Source organism: Scomber japonicus, chromosome 17 (assembly GCF_027409825.1).
Source record: "Scomber japonicus isolate fScoJap1 chromosome 17, fScoJap1.pri, whole genome shotgun sequence".
In the NCBI taxonomy this organism is placed as follows: Eukaryota; Metazoa; Chordata; class Actinopteri; order Scombriformes; family Scombridae; genus Scomber; species Scomber japonicus.
Genome location: NC_070594.1, coordinates 15,781,384 through 15,799,613, shown reverse-complemented (window position 1 = coordinate 15,799,613; position 18,230 = coordinate 15,781,384). Strand labels below are relative to the sequence as shown.

At 40.6% G+C, this 18,230-nt stretch overlaps 1 protein-coding gene across 1 annotated transcript; it reads right to left on the bottom strand.

The window, feature by feature from the left end:
• Positions 1 to 67: 67 nt before the first annotated feature.
• On the bottom strand, positions 68 to 17,552 carry LOC128376744 (phosphatidate phosphatase LPIN1-like). The gene is made up of 20 exons (XM_053336563.1): positions 17,366 to 17,552; positions 10,770 to 10,973; positions 10,572 to 10,667; positions 8,435 to 8,721; positions 6,789 to 6,902; positions 6,577 to 6,700; positions 6,140 to 6,476; positions 5,850 to 5,943; positions 5,569 to 5,753; positions 5,378 to 5,471; positions 5,116 to 5,185; positions 4,358 to 4,450; positions 4,083 to 4,138; positions 3,835 to 3,973; positions 3,409 to 3,557; positions 2,872 to 2,958; positions 2,516 to 2,668; positions 2,251 to 2,365; positions 1,927 to 2,030; positions 68 to 1,814 (listed from the first exon to the last, which is right to left on the bottom strand). Exons 1-20 carry the CDS (start codon positions 17,438 to 17,440, stop codon positions 1,640 to 1,642), a joined length of 2,751 nt encoding a protein of 916 aa, XP_053192538.1. The 5' UTR covers positions 17,441 to 17,552; the 3' UTR covers positions 68 to 1,639.
• Positions 17,553 to 18,230: the final 678 nt, after the last annotated feature.

The following is an 18,230-nucleotide window of genomic DNA, read 5'->3' as shown; positions in this document are numbered from 1 at the left end:
AATAAAGGAGCTGTCATTGTGCTAAAAAGAACCGTAATGTAAAAAGAGATTAACACACACTCACTGATGTACCAAGGCATGTTTATTGAGTTTGATTAACACCAATTTAACAGTGAACTGGTCAATATCAGGGAGTGGAGGGAGTGACTGAGCTAATTATTGATCATAATGTTCACAGTTAAGGCAAAAATACAGAAAGCTTTCAGGCTATTGTAGCTCTTTCATGGAAAGAATAATACCATATTTAAAGCATTATATACACATAATCTCTCATGAACTATAGGCTTATGCACACCTACTTTGGTGAGACAATATAGGTGGGTATATTCACAGTATACCCCCAGGACACTATTATAGCAGCTTATACTGAATTTTTTTCCCATATGACAGACCTCATATTATTTGTGGTATTATAAGATACTTTAACTCAGAAAAAGTTCAATTATTAATTTTGAGTGATTTTACAGAGGGAATGGCAAAAAGCTAATGTAAAAGAACAAATACATTCATAACAAAACACAAAGCTAAGCTACATTTGTGTACCAGTCAGCTTCTAATCAGGCTATTGGTGAAATAAATACAACATAAGCATAATCTTAAAGAAAGAAAAACATGCCAGTCACAGAGACATGGTGATCAATGTGTTGAACTGTGTGAGCTGTAATTGTTTGAATAAATTAAAAGGCATTTTATGAAGGCCACCACAGAAATGACACACACTTCTCATCACAACACACAAACACTGTGTGATTTGGTTAGAAAAATAAAAATGCTTCAGCAACTTAGCTCACACTTTTTAGAGAAAATTGATGGATATGATTGAAAAATGTTGTGCATTCTGTCTTCTTGTTCTCATTACTTTCTCTCAATAATAAATATTCATTTTACACTCTTAACATTCGCCTTTCATCAGGACTTGCCAATAAAAGCTCTTGACACATTTTAATATCAAACTACATGACATTCATTCATACGCAGTGTGCTCTGTAATACACTTGAGTGTACTATAACTAATACTGACTTGATTTCTTTCAAACTGAACCCTAATTCATACACACATTTGTTGCTATGAAGTAGAACTACTTACATGTACATATTTGCATTTCCATGCTGATTAAATAATTTATAAAGGATAACAGTCTTGGACTGAAAAAAGTCAGAGTAAGAAAATAAATTCTACATTGAGTATTTGGCACACGTTTAAGTGACTTGTAATATAGTTGTTCTGTTTGATGCACTTCTGAACAGATGCCATAGGTGTATCTGTTGAATACAGTATGCAGCTATGTGCATAAATAGTGTACAAGGTCAACGTCACTGAAATATTATGTACTAAGCTGCCTGAATAAATAACTATTATCTCATATATATATATACATCTAGTCAGAAGGGCCACAGCGGCCCTCTTTTAATAAAAGTGCGCTTATATCCATCTTGTGCATTACTTGACTATTCACAGCAGATTAGCCTACTGATGTAGCTCCTATCTGTGCACTAAAAGTGTTCCATCCTCTAAAAAATCTACATCATATCACACACACATGTAACCATTACTGTCTAAATGACTGCTACATCTCAGGCATACCATCATTCAATCAGAGCTCTGCCTGTTAGGATCTGCTCAGCAGGCCACAGGCAGTCAGCTGCTGGGGCTGGGAGTGTGTGGAGGTGTAGTTCCCTGATGGTACACTCGGGGGAGCTGCTCCCTCCAGTAAGTGAAGTGGCTGTAGGTGTCTGAGCAGGGGAAGTCTGAGGAGGAGGCTCGCATCTTCAGGGGAAACACGTGGTCCACCACCTCACCCAGACGTACGTAACTGTGCAGAGGAGGGGAAGAAATAACAATCATACACATTTAATAAGCAGATTAAAAAGTGATTAAAATATTTCCCAATATTATGGATAAAGCACACTGGATGCAGGACTTACGATGAGATGTTGGTCTTGGCATGCTCCTGCACTAGCTCGCCTTTGGGGTTTACTGTAAAAATCCTGTTCAATGGGACTCCAACTTCTTTGTAGGAATATACATCCTACAGATATAAAAAGAAAATTACAATCAATTATACATCTAAATTATATTGTGCAAGAGTCTGAAGCCTGATTGGCTTTAATTCTACACTGAGCATCAGTAGTGCCATTTAAATAATTAGTGTCTGTTTGATAAATACGTACAAAAATATCATGAATTATATTGTATATAACATGCATGTGTTTGTGTGTGTGTGTGTGTGTGTGTGTGTGTGTGTGTACCGTTGGTCTGTTGCCAAACGCTGCATAGAAAGGCTGTGTGTTGGGGTAGAAAAGGTTCTTAATATCATTGAGACATTCCACCTTGAACTTCTCTGGCTTCTTCTCAATTACCTCCCTGTCAAAGACACACACACACACACACACACACACACACACACACACACACACACACACACAATATGTCAGTAAACCACAATCAGCACAGTACTACAATGCTCATGTCACAGTGCCTGCTGTGTCTACTTAAGTGCATTATTTTTCAAACCTGTGCAGAGCTGAAAACAGGCTGCTGGGGCTCAGAAGCACAGGGCCCATAGGAAGCATGGTGCCTCTCTCATTGACCCAGTGGAGGTAACCTCTGGTCATGTCAGCCATGCCGATAGCTCGAGCTGAACAGTACAGGAACTTGTAGCCATTTCTGATGAAAAGAGAGAAAGAACATAGATGTTGATTATTACCGGCAATCACAACAAAACGGTTGTACTCATGAGTGATATAAGACAGTCAGTTATGTGATAAATAATTGCTTCCAGGTTGAATTTTCTAGATTTTCTTCTGCCTTTGTGCATTGTGATTGAATGCAATTCATATCTGGTGGTCTACTGATAAACAAGTACTTACTGGCTGACTTTGTGGTAGAGTTGTGCAATGCCCTGGTGGGTCCAGTCTTTCCCCAGGGTGGGCAGGATATGACCCAAGGTGTCTGACCTGGAGACAAACACACACACAAGTGATATTTGGACAAGTGAGTAATTTTTCTTTAGTATTACCAAAACTCAGGTCTTAGACAAAAAAGAGTAAGTGAAAAAGCACTTGTTTTAGATTATACAACATTATTATAACACTACATTTCTTTGGGAAAAATGAATGATTGAATGTAGGCATGCAGGAAACTGTATTTAAACTTCAGATGTGAATGGAGAAGTGCTTAATCAGCAGTGAATGGGCACAACAAATGAAACTATTGTGAAAAAGATTATTTCAACATACAGGAACTTATTAAGTCATTAAAAAGTTAGCCCTGAGACGTACAGCTTACAGATGAGCCAACCATTTGGGGCCATATCTTCAATTTAAATCCAACTAAATCAAAGTATGTAGTATAGGTAGTTTTAAAAGTATGTATTCAAAGATATATACACTGCATAAGTTACACACCTGGTGATGGTCCCATCTATGTCAGAGATAATTATCTTGTCGTCCCAGTTCCAGAGGTAGATGGTACCCTGACAGCGACAGGTTCCCTGGTACTGAGTGGTCACACTGAACACAACATCATTGGGACCATCTTGCAGCTGGAGAGACAGCTGTGTGTGTGTGTGTGTGTGTGTGTGAGAGAGAGAGAGAGAGAGGGAGAGAGGGAGAGAGAGAGAGAGAGAGAGAGAGAGAGAGAGAGAGAGAGAGAGAGAGAGAGAGAGAGAGAGAGAGAGGGAGAGAGAGAGAGAGAGAGAGAGAGAGAGAGAGAGAGAGAGAGGAATAGAATATATGAAGGGAAGAGGAGAAAAAGAACATAATATTATGAATATTATAAGTGAAAGTTTAAAAATTACAATTTCTTCAGTGTATTTAATCCAAACTCCTCACCAACTGCTCTGATGTGAGTCGGAGTGTCTTCTTATAAGACACGCCTCCTGTGGTGAGCCCAGGCTCTGATTGGATGGTGGAAGAGCTCTGCTGGGCTGCCCCAAGGTCTTCATCACTAGAGGACGACTCTTCTTTCAGTCTATCAAAAGACGTTAACAGTGGGTTAGAGACTGAAATATACATCTAAGTTATTCAATTAGGATGTTCAGTCCTTGGCTATGATACTTTTTAGCTGGGAAGGTCCTTACCTGCTTGACATTTTTCCAGGTTGTTCAGCAGAGCCACACGCCCCGGAGACTGAATCCTACAAGAGAAGAAACAGTGTTCATCTGCTTTAATCACTCATTCATGTGACAAAATACCAAATGTTAAATAAGTAAACATAACCTTAATGTCTGATAGCTCTGGAAAAATGCATTTTTTTAATCCACAGTGGTTTGCTTCCAATTGAAATACCCACCGCGGACAAACAAAGAACAAAAATGTCTACAACAGTAATTGACAGTAAAAAAATAGAAATTACCGATTTGGCACTGCTGTTCCTCCCCCTCCATGAGAACCACCACCTCCCTCCTTTCTTGGGCATCTTCTCCTTCATGATGTTCTCCACTGCAGCCTGGAGTGGCACACACACAACCCCAAACAACCACAAAACAAGACTATAAAAACACTTAAAAAATGAAGCCAAAACAAACCGCAAATCAACAAACAGCAACACAGACACAACAATGTGTCTGCGGTTGGGATGAAGGAAAAGTAAGTGGCGCGAAGTCAGTGAAAGAATTTGAGGATACTGATGGTAAAAGCCATAAAGAAATTGAAATAAGATGGGATAGTCATTTAAATGCTGACATACAGAGCTGTATCCCAGCATCCCAGCCAGACAACAGAGAAGAAACTCTAAGGCTGAGTGAATATAATTGAGGCAAGTATACTAATGGATGGATAGATGAGTGGATGGAGTAGAGGGAGGGAGTGATAAAATAGGAGAGAGGGAGAACAGAGGAAGACAAAGTTTAATTTGAGAGCCCAAAAACAGATTAAGTGGATGTTTGTCAAAAAACATTTGTCAGTTTGTCTGAGGACAACAGAACAAGTATGAAGTGATATTTGTAGGTTATAGATTGTACATTTAGTTGAATGTAATGTAATGAATATAAGATAAGTATTACATATGTATTGAGACATGCAAGATGCAGTACCAGCGTCAGTCAAAAGGGGGTATGGTATTCATGTAATACAACCAATCTATGGTCTGAGTCATTAGTATCAGTTTCCTACCTTTGGCAGTGGTTTCTGAAAAGCCTGCATAGCCAGCATAAGTGGAGCTGCAGAGCTCCAATTATAGTACCTGAGGGAGAAAACAAAATATATTAATATCAGCTAGGGAAAAACACTTTGTCAGCTGAATTTCTTTGCTAAAACCTTGCAGAATCCTGCATACACTCCACCATGTTTTGCTGCAGTTTAATCCACACAACATGCAGTGGAGTATAAACACAACACAAACATTTTCTCACTCTAACAAGTTTGAATGTCTTACTTGGAGCCAATTTTCACAACTAAGTTGGGGTCGTCGATGATGGAGGGGTTCTCTACGAACTGCTGGTACAAGATGATCTTCTCCTGGAACTTCTCTGTAAACACAAGCAAACATACAAACACATTTTAGGTGTGTTCAGTTTCCCTCCTGTGGCTACAGCTGGCACCACAGAGTGTGACATCTGTGCTCACCTTTAGTGATCTCCTTGTTGTCAGTGAGGCCGCCGCACAGAGAGATGGCAATGGATGGCAAGTCGCCCATGAGGTCAAAGTAGCTGTCCACTCCACTGTCTCCTCCAGAGCTGACCGACTGTGGGGACAGACTGGTGCTGTGGAGGCCTGGGTCTGAGATGCTTCTCACTGCTGCACCACTATCACTACAGAGGAGAGGAGCCATTTTTATCAGCTATATCAGTGTGTTAAAACTCTCATTACACAAATTGATGACACTGTGCAGGTATGCATCCACATACCTTTTAGGGAAATACAAGGCAGCCACCTCAGGCTCCAGTTCTGTGATGTCATCCAGGTAAATCCCATCAGCACCAAGATGGCGGCTCCTTTTGTCTGCAAGCATAGTAAAGACCCCAATAAAATCAGTGGTCTGCGTCATAGTATTTGCCTTACGCGCAGGTTTATACCATTGAACTACAGGGGGAACTACAGATCCAAATCTGAGCAGATGATACCTGATTAGATGAACAAGACTACCAAGGGAAGAATACGTTTTATTGTGTTCTTGTTTTACAGTAGAAAATATCACCTTTTCTTTTGGATGGAGAGTCCGTCTTGCCTGGCGGATGGGTCATTGCCTCCTCCATGTCTGATGTCATACGAGCTGCCACATCTCCTGCTGTTGTACCCTGAGCCTGGGATTCCATCCTGGAAGATTCTGACTCCATCCCAACTGTGACAACTGTTTCCTCTGTAGTTGCTGTTTTCTCCGGCATGAGCAGTCTGACTGCTGACATTTCAGAGCAGGGTCCACACTGCTCTTCAGACGTCTCATGAGTGATCACACGGAAGTGGGTGCTCTCAGATACAGGGATGGATACAGGACAAACTGGTGGAGGGGTGGATTTCACCGGGAGGAAGGATGGCTAGAAAAGCAGCAAAAAGGATGATGATACATATGATTTGGACTAAAATGAACCTCCACCACAAATGTACATAATATAGCGCAATGGTGACTTAAGTTACCGTGGCAGCCTGTGGCAGCTCTCCCCATGCCCAGTGCATGGTTGGATTCTGATTGTCTGTGTCTGATGGCTTCATCATAAGCTCAGAGTCACTCTTAGGAGAGGTGGGACGAGAGTTCCCAGGGCTGAAAGAGGAACAACAATAAACAGCAATTAAAGAGTTGCTCAATCTGCCTAATAATTTGAAAAAATTTACATGAATAAATGGAGCACCTCTGGATAGGACTCCACTCTCCATCTGAACGAGTGTAGATGCCAGTCTGTTTGAAAGAACCACTGGTCGAAACAGCCATTGCCTCGTCTCTCAAGACATCCCGAGACAAAGCCCTAAAACACACACAAATGCTTTATGCATTATGCATGCTTTAAATGTACACCCTGTAACTGTATATCCTTAATCTGCAATGCTAATGAAGTTGCATATTTCTTTAATTTTGTGAAGGGCTGTAATTTACCTTTCGCTTTTAATTCATTTTCCAAAATGACTTTCAAAACCCACAGAGATCATGCCTGAACATGCCTGCACTCTAAACATAACACGTTTTATCTACAATGCATTCTTGTCTTTTGAAGCTTCTGTTAGTGAAGATAATGGTATAGTCATTTTCTCATTGCTATTATCACTGAGTCATAGAAATAAGCAGTTTCTTTTCTACACTCATGAACTGACACCAAATGATAATATTTAGCAATTAAAATAGAGATAAATTAATATAATTATGGGATGAAATGTCATTTGAAAAATTATATTACAAAAATATCATTATAATCAGACCAGAAATGCAAAACACATTGCTAAATTAGATAATTCATTTAAAATCCAATTAAAGTCCCCCTCAAGACATGTCTTAAGAAATCTAAAAAAAAACCCACTGGAGTCTTCAGTTTACCACATCACACTTAAGTAACTTGTATATTGCATATTGGACCATGAGTGACTTCAAATTAGTTGGGATGTCACAAATCATGCTCAAAGGTCAAAGTCCTAAAATCAGATTTAATCTGAGCGCAGAAAACTTTCCACTTTCAGCAGCTGAATGTGAAAACAGTCTTCTAGTGTCAAACATCCAACTGAAGGAGAAAGAATTAAAACACGTTTGGAGTGGAGGGGGACTTTTGTTTACATGGTGTATACAAGAATCTTATTTGCCCACTCTGTGAACTGATGTGAATGAAAAATCCACCCTGGTGTTGATTTACAGTAGTATACAGGAGAGATGAGCCAGAATTCAGATGAAATAGATCTAACGCACGTGTGCAGAGATGAAAATAAATCGGTCATGCAGCAGTTGTTTACAAGCGCTCTTGTATTCATTTACTATAAGCCGACCATGACAACATATGTGACTCCTATAGCCACATGCTTGACATACATACTGCACATACTAGACTGTTAGTATACTTTACAGCATAGCAAGGACCGAGCTACATTGTGGCAGTTGTATATACACACGTGCGCTCCTTCAGACACCCTTTTTTTAAAATTACAGTGCGTGTTTTCCACATGGTCTTGAGTGTGTGTGTGTGTGTGCGTGTGTGTGTGTGTGTGTGTGTGGCAGCACCACAGCTGGAGGCCACTGGTCTGTTTATTCTTGTTTGACAGACGGCAGTTCCATTACAGTTGCTCTCAAAGCTTATTTCAGTGATGTATTATACTGTTTATCTCACTGTCCACACTTCACCTTCCCCCACCCTGTACTCTGTCACATGTATCAATTGTGCTCACGTGTATTTCATTATTTTCCTGCTATGTACTTACATTCATTGTTTTTGCTCTCTTTATTCCTCTTTATTCCTCTTTTCTACCATACCCCTTGCCTTTTTTCCCTCTCCCCTCTTGCTGTTCTGCTTTTTCTCACCTGTTGCTCTCCATCTCCGTCCCTTCATCTGAGCTGATGTCTATAGTGAACATGTCTTCGTCCTCAGAGTAGTCTCCGCTCTCCTCCCGCCACATGCTGTCTAGTCGAGCCTTCCTCCTCCTCTTCCTCCTCTTCTTCATCATCACACTGCCATTCTCTCCAGCACTCCCCGTGGAACCCAGGGTCTGTATGGGCGGCCCAGAGCTCTTCCCTAGCAGGGATGAGCTCATCAGGATGGCTCCATCTGACAAGATGGGAGAGGTGGCCAGGTAGGAGGGAACAACTTCCTGTTTAGACCAGAAACAGAAGTGACTCAATTAGTGTGTTTTTAATTAATGCTGTAAAAATGCTGCAGATCATTAAGTAAACTTGTTCAAAGTAAATGTCCAGACGCTGTGACCTGCATTAATAATATTTTCCGTGTTACACTGAAACAAAAACATTTACACCATGAAAAACAAAATGTTGCATTTAAAATATGCCCTTAAGTTTCGTGTTTCTAAAAGCAAGTTTCAACTTGATTTTTGCAAATTGGTAAACTCCCTCTGAAACTTTTTTTTTGCACAACTTTAGTGTAAACAAAGTAGGCAAATGTGTACAATACTGCCAGCTGTTTGCAGAAGCTCTTCCGGCTGTGGAGAGAGTAAAACAGCCGATCCAAAACAAAATCTGTTCCTCAGTTCTGTGAAAGGAGTCAGATTTACAAACCCTCCTTCTAAGAAAAATTAGGGCTTTCCAAGAATGTCTCCAGCTGTTGGCTCAGGGGAGTATAAATGCATGTGTTGAAAGGCATATGGAGAGCAAGAGACAGAGGGAGGGACATAGGGAGGGAGGAAGGGAAAAAAAGAGCTATAACTATATGATTTGTAGTCCGACAATACTCGCTCACGTTTTTGGTTCCATGTGCCAAGAAAAGGGTTGAAAAGCACAATCCCGCCCCCCTCACTCTTCCAGTCGTGGGAATCTGACACCACTCTGGTTGAAATAAATTACCCACTTCCCTTGTCGGTGCTGGGCCCCTAGTCTCAGCAGCTTCACCGCTTGTTTATGTCTTTCAGGCACACTCACACACACATCCTCATGTACATACAGTAACATAGAAACATTTCACTGACAACTTGGCTCTTCCAGCCTGCAGCTCAAAAATTTGAAAAACCCAGTGGACACGCTTGATGTTGAAAAAGTCAGCTTTCTGAGAATGGAGAAAAAAAACACAGCTGCTTTTTTTCCCAAAGTTTTCCATTCATTTGAAACTGAGGTTTGAACGGTTCTCGTGGGCTTAAAATCACACACAAACTGGAAATGAAGCATTCTTTAGATGCAGGGGACGTCTAACTTTATCTATTCATATTTTCAAATTGTAACTATTTTTTTTATAGCTGCACAAAATTACATATTAGCATACTTCTTTGTCAGCAAAAATCTCAAGAAAGCAAGAAAGTCCTTATTTCTCCTCAATTATAAGTCTACAAAATTGAATATGGGTCAGGTTAGTAAATGCTTCCTTCAGTCCTCTCAACTGATGAACAGAGGAATGCTGTTCAGCAAAAAAGGAAAGGAAGAAATTCCTGGCTGCAGTGCCAACTCTGCACACAGCGTGACCTTGTTCAGACTACTATGACTATGTGTAAGAGGAAAGACAGTTTGGATAATGCCTCGCAGTGGTAAACATGGGTGTGTCAGAGTTTTCATCACAAAGGCGGGGAATGATGTGTTTTCTTTTGAAACATGTTTTCATTTGAATCAACATATGTCTTTTAACGGACTGACATTTTGATTACCCTTTGATTTACCACACATATATCAGTCTACTTTTGTCTATTATAAATTAGCAGGATAGGTTGATACAACATGACACCTTTAACCAAAATGTCTTTGCATAGGATGGGGTTTAGAGAATATTGTCCATTAATCATTAAACATTTGTCCAATCATCATAAATATCAATACTTCAGTCCATCATTGGGATAGGTCTACCAAAGCATTTTAATACCTATTTTAAGCCCAACCCGTATGGTTGCCACGAAATTACCAAAATCTGTTTTACAAAGCAATTCACTACCTTGTTAGTTTCAAAACAAAACTGAAAGTATTCTTCTCTGCTATCTCTAACTGGCGTAAGATCTTTCCTTTGTACCTGATCATTTTCTGTTTCTTGGACAAAGAATGCCTCTCCATTGTCCCCGAGCTTCATATGTAAAGCCACTGATTCTCCATTAATCTCCATGTCCACCTGGAAGAGAGTAGAGGAGAGAAATCAGAATACAGCAGCCAAACAAATAAACAGTTTTCCTTAGACTGCAAAGGTAGTCGTCTGTTTTTTTTTGATACTTACCACTTTCTCTCGGGATCGGAGGACCCCCATTTTGCCGAAGCGAACATGGAAAGGTGAGCACTGCAGGGAGCCATCGGGCTGTTTCACTACGATGACGTCAATGCAGCCAGAGAGGGTAGCAGGATTGAGGCCTCGGTACAGCTCTTTGACCTGGACAAATACCTGGCCTGCCAACTGGCCCACGTAGTTCATGGTCTGGCGGGTCTGGGTAAGGGAAGAGTGAATGGAATGGGGGAGATGAGAGAGGGAGAGACAAAAACACAATATAAGTAAGTTTAAATATTAAAATAAAAGATTTAAAATCAACTACGTCTGACCAATGACAGAATCAATAGAATCACAACTTAAATTACCTACTTGTAACCACTAAACCTTACTTCAGTGTCCTAACCCTTAAATAGGACGTGTTTATTAACCAGCAGCTGATGTACCATTCTTCATATGTCATTCAAGCTACTGATGACGTGTGATCTGATATAACTCTCCTTTAGAGGAATAGGCGTGAAGTCATTCACATAATTTGGTCTAAGGTCAGTATCTCATCTGCATTGTGACTAATACCGGTGAGGACAGAGAACAGAGAAGCTGGTTCTTGCTCAGTGTTCACGGTTATTTCTCTCAGGACACTTTGTGTGACCTACATACTGTACTGTAGAAACAACCACTTTGACCTTCTCACCCTGAGCTCCCCTTTCTGATAAGTCTGGAAATCCTACCCTGTGTTTTCCATTCAGCTGCTCCAGACACCAGAGGTCAAAGGACAAACCAAGTTAGACCAGTCACTCATGCAGTGATGGTGATGTTATAACCAGTCAGGGAGTCTAATGGCTGAGCCAAACTAAAGCTTCATGAGATCTCGAACACCTAGCCAACACCGATAATGCAAATGTCTTTTGAAGGTAAAGGACACTGTTATACAAGAACTCAGCGAGTGACTCAACATTAGTCTGAATATGTTGACTGTTCTCTACCAGCTACAGGCCTCTTAATCTGTCTGTTATTCACATATTATACATGGTATTTGTTTCTGGTTTTAGAATAGCAACACAGAATCATAAGACTACTTCAAAGAAATGCAAATGTTCACATAACGACACAATATTATGTGCCATACAGTTCAATTTCATTTCCTGCCAGTAGTCTATGAAACGAGGAAGATTTGAATATGTTTTGATAATCACATGAAACTTGGCACTGAGAATTATCAGCATACACTATGGTATAGAAGATAAGAAAATAATCTGAAACAATTTGAAGAGCATCCATACTTATCATTTCTAGATTATTGTGGTTTCTATGATGCAAACACCAATGGCAAATATGTGATGAATCCCCTTTGCAAAGCTTTCAAAACTCCAGTCTAATAAATGAAAGGGGTGGTGGTGGTGGTGGTGGTGGTGGTTGTGGTAGTGGGCCCCAAAACCGATTGCAGCACCAGAAGATAAGGTTGGAACAATGCCAACACAACCCTCCCCTCCCCTCCCCTTTGTCTTGGAGTCACAACAAGGGGCCCCTCACTGAAGAACAGGAACCCTAACTTTAAATGAGCAGCTGAAAGTGAGAAGCATGTGACTATAACCTCCTATAGATGACCTTCACTGTTTTGAATTATTGATTCCACTTTTCTCTTAGGCATTGAATTACCAGCTGATTTTCCGGAGCAGATGACTTGTTTTGTGTGAAACCTCATCTAAAAGGCTGCAGAGCTGCTTCATCCAAAAATAGATTTTCTTGTGTTGCAGATGAAACAGAAAGAGGAACAACGTCTCATAATGCTGACAGCTCTGTTTGGTGTTTAAATAGCTTGTGCTGAGAAAAAAACAGCCATTCGCACCCTACATTTACAGCCTCAAATGAGCCTTTAAGAGATCCTATTTTATGTTTAAAAAGCCACTGACTTGTGTTTAACTGTGGCATGCTCATTAGTGTAATGGATTCACAGACTGCAGTTATGAGGATTTCCTCACAGGCTGGAATCTGGCTGCAGGGCCACTCAGCAGATAATGTGTTTGCAGGTATGGGAAGAGAATGTTTTGCTTTCACCCTCATCAATATCATAGTCTCATATTATTACTCATACATTACTCATAGGTAAACACTCAGACACATAGCCTACATCATGATCACTTTAAGACAAACACAAGCCCCAGCCTTAGTGGAAAAATGATAGGTGTTTAAGGGTATCACACACTTAAAAACAAATCATTCGTTTTCCCAACCACACCTTTAAAGGGACACACATTTTAAATCCAGTAGATGTAGGTGAATAGCTGGCTCAAGACATCCTGACAGTGCTGGTACTGAATGATAAACGATCAAAGGACACACTATACATCATACAGACTGACAAACATATTGATGAGTCGTAAGAAATAGGAGCTCGTGAAACCCATTCATCACCTAACAAGGCAGGTGCCGTCAAATACAATATAAATATAGGCTCCTACCTCCTAAGGCTTCGTTGACAGCAACTGGCGTTTCCTCAGCGGTGAAAGACAACACAGCAGGGCATTATAGAAAGACACATTTCCCGGTAGAGAGTCCGTGTTACAGCCCCTGACCTGCTGTCATCGACTAGAAGCAGCGAAACAGTACTCTTTAAATCAAGGCGATACTAATTCCTCTCCCTCCTTCTCTCTCTGTGTATCATCTCTCTCTCTCTCTCTCTCTCTCTCTCTCTCTCTCTCTCTCTCTCCCTGTCGCCGTAGCTCACGATGCCTTGTCGGTGCATGACATCATCTGCAGCGAAAACCCCCTGCTGACCAATCAGCGTCGAGCTGTTGAGTTACCAAAAACAACGTCTCAGCTGCCACTGTGGCAACAAAAGTGTTTCTTTACATTGTTGCAGACTGGTGGCGTCAAACTGAAAGAGGCATTCTCAAATTAGCTTTTGACGTAATTACTTGTAGGTATTCATTTGAAAGAGCCAAGAAATACCAAATATTCTCACTGTTTTCCTTAAATCTCATTAAACTTGCCTCTGGGTTAATTAAATTGAGTTATTAATAGCACAAACACTATAAAATGCAAGATAAACATGCCGTTCGACACTTGAGTTTTATAAATTAATACATTTTTGCTGTTTCATTTTTTAAACAGCGTTGTGGGTGAGACATGAAAATGTATCTACCAGTTAGTGCTGTGACGGCGGGAAGTGAGTGAGTCTACGTCAGCGTTTGAAGTCACCGAGTCAGGCTGATGCAGTGAGGTGATCCTCTCGACCAATCACAGCCCTCCCTGCGAGCACATGCGATATTTGCGGTTGTAGCCTGAGACTGAGACCCTCCACTCTACTGTGTCAGGTTGACGTGGTTGACTGGTGACTATCAATACCCGAAAAAACCTGAATATTAATGCATGTGTAATACTGTGATATTGCACAATTAAACACCCCCTTTGTCATACACACAGTAATAGACTTAGTAATGTAAACCAAGTAATCCTTTCTTTAATTTGTGCATTGTTTTTTCCCTTTCTCTTTAGTGCATGCATGTGTTTATACAGGTATCCCACATGTTGTGGGGACATGAGTCTGCTTCTACAGTAACATGTGGGGACTTGCTTCCCTTTTGAGAACAAAAAGCAAGTCCCCATAGCAAAAATCCTGATTGATATGGTTTAAAGTTAGGTTAAATCAGGGTAAGGGATAGGGAAGTAGTGGTTATAGTTAGGGTAAGTCTCCAGGAAAGTAATTTAAGTCAGTGCAATGTGACTGAAATGCAACGCTGTGTGTGTGTGTATGAAGTGGACACAGATCCAAAATCTTGACAACAAAATATCTGTTCATGGGAGTCATACAAGCAGCAGCCCGAATGGCTACACGCTACAACCGCCTCACGTGCAGCTCTTCTGAAACATGAGCCAGCTCTGTCTGTCTGTCTGTCTTTGTGTGTGTGTGTGTGTGTGTGTGTGTGTGTGTGTGTGTGTGTGTGTGTGTGTGTGTGCATGTGTGCGCACACTAATTGTTTTTCCAGACTGTGAAGCAGTCGTTCTGGGCTAAACCAGAACGGGAAGAATGTGTGTCTTTGTTAAGGGTTTTCCATCATAGTCTACCAACACATTTGATGTGAATCTCTTGTTTATGCTCGAAATGTTCACACTGTCATTCCAAATGATAGTGACTAAAGTGATTAAAATTGGGGAAATTACAAACTATAAAACTACTGACAACTTCATCATGTCAGGCTGCTGCTGTCTCATGTAACCTACTGTTGTTTTCCGTAGTTTACAACCTTGCAGGTTTAGTATATTTAGTGTTCACTGTGGGTTTGTTGCCTGATAACTTTGTCTCGTTAAACTGCTGACCCCACACCAACCTGCAGTAGTCTTACCTCAGCAGACTTAAAGCAGTTTTATGAATTGGCAGACTGGTGGAATAGTTATTCCTTTCACTACATGAAAGACAAATGCACTCACGTGGTTTCCATGTTTTGTCCTTCGGTTTTGTTTTTATTAACTTTGAAGCCTTTGCTGTGAGACACATGAGGTGTTCACCGTCATACTGAGCATTGTTCCCTTTATTTCATTTAAACAAGCAGTAAAAAAAGATATTTGTAAAGAAGCTGCGCAGCTCATTCATCACAGTACAAGCTACTACATTTTCTTTCTTTAATCGCATTTGTTTTATCACAGTTTACAAAGTTGAATGATGTCATGACCCTGCAAGTACACCAACATAACCACAAAATAACACCTTACTACAATCAGCATGACAGAAGCCTTACTTCCTTTTACAACTTCTTACTGACGTGACATAATAAGTCTCCACCCTGACCGCGGAATAAATATCATTCTAAGCCTTTAATGACTGTGCATAACAGGTACCATCATATATTAACAGTAGTCAGCCCTTACTGACACTACTACTTATACAGACTGTCCCCATATTGGTCTTTATGTCAGTGTCACTGGATTCTCTGTGGACATATGAGCCGCACAGCTGCCCTCAGACATGTTTCGAAGAACACGATGCTTTGCCAAGGAGCTGAACTCAGCCAATACAAGACAGCACATGATAGCAATTTAATTTTTTAAATGTGTGGCCAGTAGCACGACTGGTATCAGGCCACAAGAACCAAGTTGACACATGAAAAGTGTCAATAAAGTGCTCAGCATGATGTATCAGCAGAAATGTGAACTTCTTTTCTATATGTTCACACATAAAGTCAGAATTAGGGCAGACCTACTTTAGCACCTGTAGTATGACCTTATTTAGCTTTGCCCCAAAAACTCCCTCTCTGTACTTGGAGGCGTGTCTTTCCTGCTGTGGTCTCACACTCAGCTCAGCCAATCACAACGTTGGATATACAGGTTGGTGGCGAGGAGGTGACTGCTCTTTTAGCACCAATCAAGTTTTAGTGGGTCGACCATTTGTTTGCTCAATATTCATATCTTCCAAGAATAGTAGTAGTTTCTAAACATGACATGTTAAGACTGTTGGAGGAGAAACATCAACTTCTGTGCACAACCACACTGTCAACCACCTAATAATTTGCTACATTACACATCTCCATTTTTTCCATTATAAACAAAAGCAGCATATTTACCTTGACTCAGCAATGTCACACTTCAACAAATTCATTGTATAATCCTTTTACACAATCTCTTAATATCAAGGCCTCTGATTGGCTCAGGCTATTCTGGCCTGAGAGTCACGATGGAAACATTAACTGGAACTGCCGAAATTTGACACAGAGATTAAAAGGGGGGAAAAAAACTCTTTGTCCTCAATTAGGGAGATTATGAGAATAAGAGAATGATTTAAACCCCTATTGGACATAACACTGTTGACTTGTGGCTACAGACTTTGAAAAACAGGAGAAAATGAGGACATTTCTTATAACCTCAAGGTAGAAGATGAGAAAACATATTTTTAAATGGAATAAAAGCATCCACAAATATCTTTGAGGGTGTTTCCATGTTTACAAGAGGCCACAATGAAGCACTTTGAGCGCTATATTCTGTGTTGCCATTGCATACTTATTATTCAATATATGAAAATGTACATTATGCACATGTGTGTTTAAACACTGCACTTCATTTGCAATTACATAGCTTATAACTTTTGCAATATCACCCATCTCACCCAGCTTTCCCTACTCTCATGCCACTTTCACACCTTTTTTTTTCTCCTTCCAGAGTCTCAGTCGGATCAGATCGTCTTACAAGGGGGAATACTGAAATGCATACCCCTTATCCGCTGCCTCCTGCAGCTCTAAGACCCACTTACAGAGCCAGTTACTTTTAAACACTCTATCTGATATTTTATTTATGTTAAGTATCTCATTCATATTGTGTATACTGTGTTTTTATGTGTTCTGCGCTTAAATGAAACAAACTACTGTCTGGGGCCAGATGATACAGAACACGTGTGTGTGTGTGTGTCTGTGTGTCTGTGTGTGTGTGTGTGTGTGTGTGTGTGTGTGTGTGTGTGTGTATGTATGCATATATTCACACACTCTCAGTCTATATTTAATCACATTTTAACCTAAATGCCACCTTCACATGCATTATGGTCATGAAGTTCATCAATGTGCATTTTCGTGCTAATTATGGGTTCCTCTGGCAACATGCAGATGATTTACAAATTACTTTACCCAGCTCCAGGTGGTATCACTGACATCATGTTCAACAGTCTCATCTAACTCTTCATCATCCTCTGCTGATATCATGATTCCATAATGTGTTCAATCCCAGCTTCAGATCTCTGGTCTTTCCTACCTCTCAACACATGTATATATACAACCACAAGACCGATCCAGTCTACAACTCGTGTCTTCACTCTGTGAGTGTGGTGAGGGTCTGACTGCTGTGTGTAAATGGACAGCGTCTTACTAAATTTACCTGGGCCCCCTGGTCAGAAACCTGAGACGGTTCTCAAGTGGTCATCATGCACCAGACCCTTTGACTTCTCAGGCATTCTGGGAGGGGCACCTGTTAGGATTGTTTGTCAGAATATTAGTCTAAGTGGACTTCCTCATATACACACACACACCCACACATGATCACAAACCAGTCAGACAACAAATTACCTTGGCACAAAGCTCCCCCTCCCAATGCGTGCTTGACAGTTTTTTTCAGTGTGTGAATTTCTCATTAGTTAACACAGACAGTTTGTGACACTTGTTGTTGCTGTTGAACTAGGGATGACCATGATAGTGCTGTCACTGACATTCAGACAAGATCAGAGCACCTGTCACATGAGGTCAAGTCCAAGTCTCCCCAGTATCTGTTGACTCTTCCAGTGACCACCGTAATTAATATGACAGTGTGGTTAGTGATGTGTTTCGTAATGGTACCGGTGACCTTTGGTATATATTTGATAAACCAGCTGAAAATCATCCAACTGTAATGTTAAACTTACTTAGCTGTGGCCTACATTGCCCTCCAGTGTTCAAAAAAGGCAAATGCATGAGGACCTTACATTAAGGACCAAGTTGCCTTTAAATCCTATGTTTAAAC

Bases quoted from the DNA above. Each gene is read 5' to 3' on its own strand.
- LOC128376744 (XM_053336563.1), bottom strand. From the start codon at position 17,440: ATGATATCAGCAGAGGATGATGAAGAGTTAGATGAGACTGTTGAACAT. The intron at 6,477-6,576 runs GTAACTTAAGTC...CTGCTTTTCTAG, and splicing joins AGCTGCCACAGGCTGCCACG to CCATCCTTCCTCCCGGTGAA. The intron at 4,139-4,357 runs GTAATTTCTATT...CTTCTCTTGTAG, and splicing joins GGAACAGCAGTGCCAAATCG to GATTCAGTCTCCGGGGCGTG.